At 50.1% G+C, this 2,500-nt stretch overlaps 1 protein-coding gene across 1 annotated transcript in view; it reads right to left on the bottom strand.

Moving 5' to 3' along the window:
* bnc2 (basonuclin zinc finger protein 2) overlaps window positions 1-1,885 on the bottom strand; it is a 100,554-nt gene extending 98,669 nt beyond the window's left edge. Inside the window, exons 1-2 of the mRNA XM_079731045.1 lie at window positions 1,706-1,885; window positions 147-503 (exon numbers count right to left, since the gene is read on the bottom strand). Of these exons, the coding sequence (XP_079587171.1) occupies window positions 147-503; window positions 1,706-1,708 (360 nt within the window). The 5' untranslated portion in view covers window positions 1,709-1,885. The remainder of the gene's footprint in view (window positions 1-146; window positions 504-1,705) is intronic.
* Between the last annotated feature and the right edge of the window lie 615 nt (window positions 1,886-2,500).

Genomic DNA, 2,500 nt, shown 5'->3' with positions numbered 1-2,500 from the left:
TGTGTGTGTGTGTGTGTCTTTGAAAGAGAGACAAGGTGCAAACCAGGGTGGTTAGGTAGGTAGGTAGGTAGGTAGGTAGGTAGGTAGGTAGAAAGGTAGGGATGGAAGTGGGGGGGGTAGGAGGTGGAGGTTGAGGTGGCTGGTACCTGCTGGGACATCCTGAAGAGGAGGTTGTTGTCAGTGGCCGCTTGCTGCTGCCATGACCCCATGAAGCCCGGCTGCTCAGCGCTGGGCGGCCGCGTGCCGAACTGCATGGAACCCTCGCTCGACCCCTCGGCGCCGCGGCTAACGATGCTAACGCCACCCAGACCGCCGCCGCCGCTGGTGCTGGCACTGGGGGGGATGCTAGTGCCAATGCTAGTGTTGCTCTTGGAGGTGGAGGCGGAGGTGGACGTAGAGATGGTGGTGTGCGGGGAAGGTGGCCTAGTCTCCTCTTGGTCTCTGGGCTCGGGTGAGTCTCGGTCGCACTCGCTGCCTCTCACATCCAAGTCTGCTTCCTTGGACTAAAGAGAGAGAGAGAGCGAGAGAGACGGGGGAGGAGGGAGAGGGAGAGAGGGAGGAGAGATGAAAAAAATGGCTAAAGGTGTGTTCTTTATGGTCTCAGTTTGTTTCTTTAATTTTTTTTCAAGTTTTTTTTCTTCTTCTTCGACTTCTTTTTGGGATCCTTGGGAGGAAGATAGGGAGTTTGAGAGTGTGTATGTGTGTGTGTGTGTATGTGTGTGTGTGTGTGTGCGTGTGTGTGTGCGTGCGTGCGTGCGTGTGTGTGTGTGTGTGTGTGTGTGTGTGTGTGTGAGTGTGTGTGGATTTCTTGGCAGCTCTGGAGACAGGAGTGTTTTAGTGTATGTTGAGTTAATTCTCCAGGAGAAGAAGCTTGCGGTGGATTTCCTCAGGGGGTGGTGGCGTCTGTGGGTGGAGGTGGTGGGTGGAGTTGGGTCTAGGGGATGGAGGGGCTTTGTCCTGGACCAAGGGGCCAGAGGAGGAGGAGGTAGGTGGAGGTCAAGGGGGGCATGTGGAAGGATGGAGTTGACGGAGGGATGAGACGATGAGTGACACGAGGCAATAAAACGGGATAAAAATGGTAAACTGATGTTTTTTGTGATTGCTTGGAGAGCAAATGCGCACCCATTAATATGTAAACACATGCATGCCCCCAAACACACACACACACACCTACACAAACATTCACACAGACACATAAACAACAATGCGCGTACGAGGAGACCTTGTCTTTTTTGTCTGAGATTTTAACGGATGGAAGTTGTGTACCTTGAGGTATTACACTAGATCTCCTAACATATAAAACACACACTTATTACACAGACCAAACACATACACACACATGCACATATTTAAGCAAAAATCAAAAATATATATTTGTGCTATGAGTCATTATTTTTGTATTTCATCGTAAAATGGTAGTACAATTCACAAAATTAATCCAATGCAATGGTAATATAACTAAAATATTGAATAAATATTACAAGCAAAAATAATTGTAATATATAAACCACAAATTCCAAAACCTCAAAATAAAATTAAATTCAAAACGATATTTCAAAAAGCCGAAATTTTACAAAGCAAAAACATTAAATCCACACAAAAATCACAGCCTCAACACACCAAACACACACACCCACACAAACACACACACACAATAAAATCCCAAAGTTCCCATAAGCTCATGAAATTCATGCGTCTCTCTTACCATCAATTCAGTGTGTGTCCCAACAAAGTGAAGACCTGGTGTGGGAGTGAGCCACCAGCTATCCACTCCTCCCTGGCTTAGCTCTTCTGTCACTCTCTCTCTCTCTCTCCTTCTCTCTCGCTCTCTCGCACGCTCTCACTTGCTCGCTCGCTCCCTTGTCTCTCTCTCTGAGCCGGTCCCTCACTGTGTGCAGCAGCTACTGCCTGTCCGGACTCCCTCTCTCTCTCTCCCTCTCTTGGTCGCTCTACCTTACTCTCTCTCTCTCTTGCACTCCGTGAGTGTCTCTCTCTCTCTCTCTCTGCTTCTGCTCCTTACTCCACCGCAGCAGCAAAGCAACTGATCTCCAGAGCGAGTGGGAGTGTGTGTGTGTGTGTGTGTGTGTGTCGGTCCGTGAGGGAGAGAGAGCCAGTGAGTGAGAACAGCTCCGCGTGTGTGTGTAAGAGGAAGATAGTGTGTGTGTGTTCTTGTGTGTGCGTGTGTGTGTGTCAGCTCAACTGACTCAACCTCGCTGCTCCTTTCTCAAGACTCTCAGCGACATGACGCTGCGCCGCGCGCTAACACACACCCACTCCTCCCGCTAAGGACCAGAGAGAGGGGGGAGCCCGGGCTGTGTGTGTGTGTGTTTGTGTGTGTGTGTGTGTGTGTGTATGTGTGTGTGTGTGTGTGAAAGGGAGGAGGGGGGCCGCAGACACCGCCAGAGAGCAGCAGAGATGGGACAGCCCCCCCACTCTGCCTTATTACCATTTGCGCTGCGAGCGGCCAGTGCATTTCAGGCACAAGTTCTCCATTGGGACA

Source organism: Pollachius pollachius (genome assembly GCF_949987615.1).
Source record: "Pollachius pollachius genome assembly, chromosome: 2".
In the NCBI taxonomy this organism is placed as follows: Eukaryota; Metazoa; Chordata; class Actinopteri; order Gadiformes; family Gadidae; genus Pollachius; species Pollachius pollachius.
This window is presented reverse-complemented; position numbering and strand designations above follow the sequence as displayed.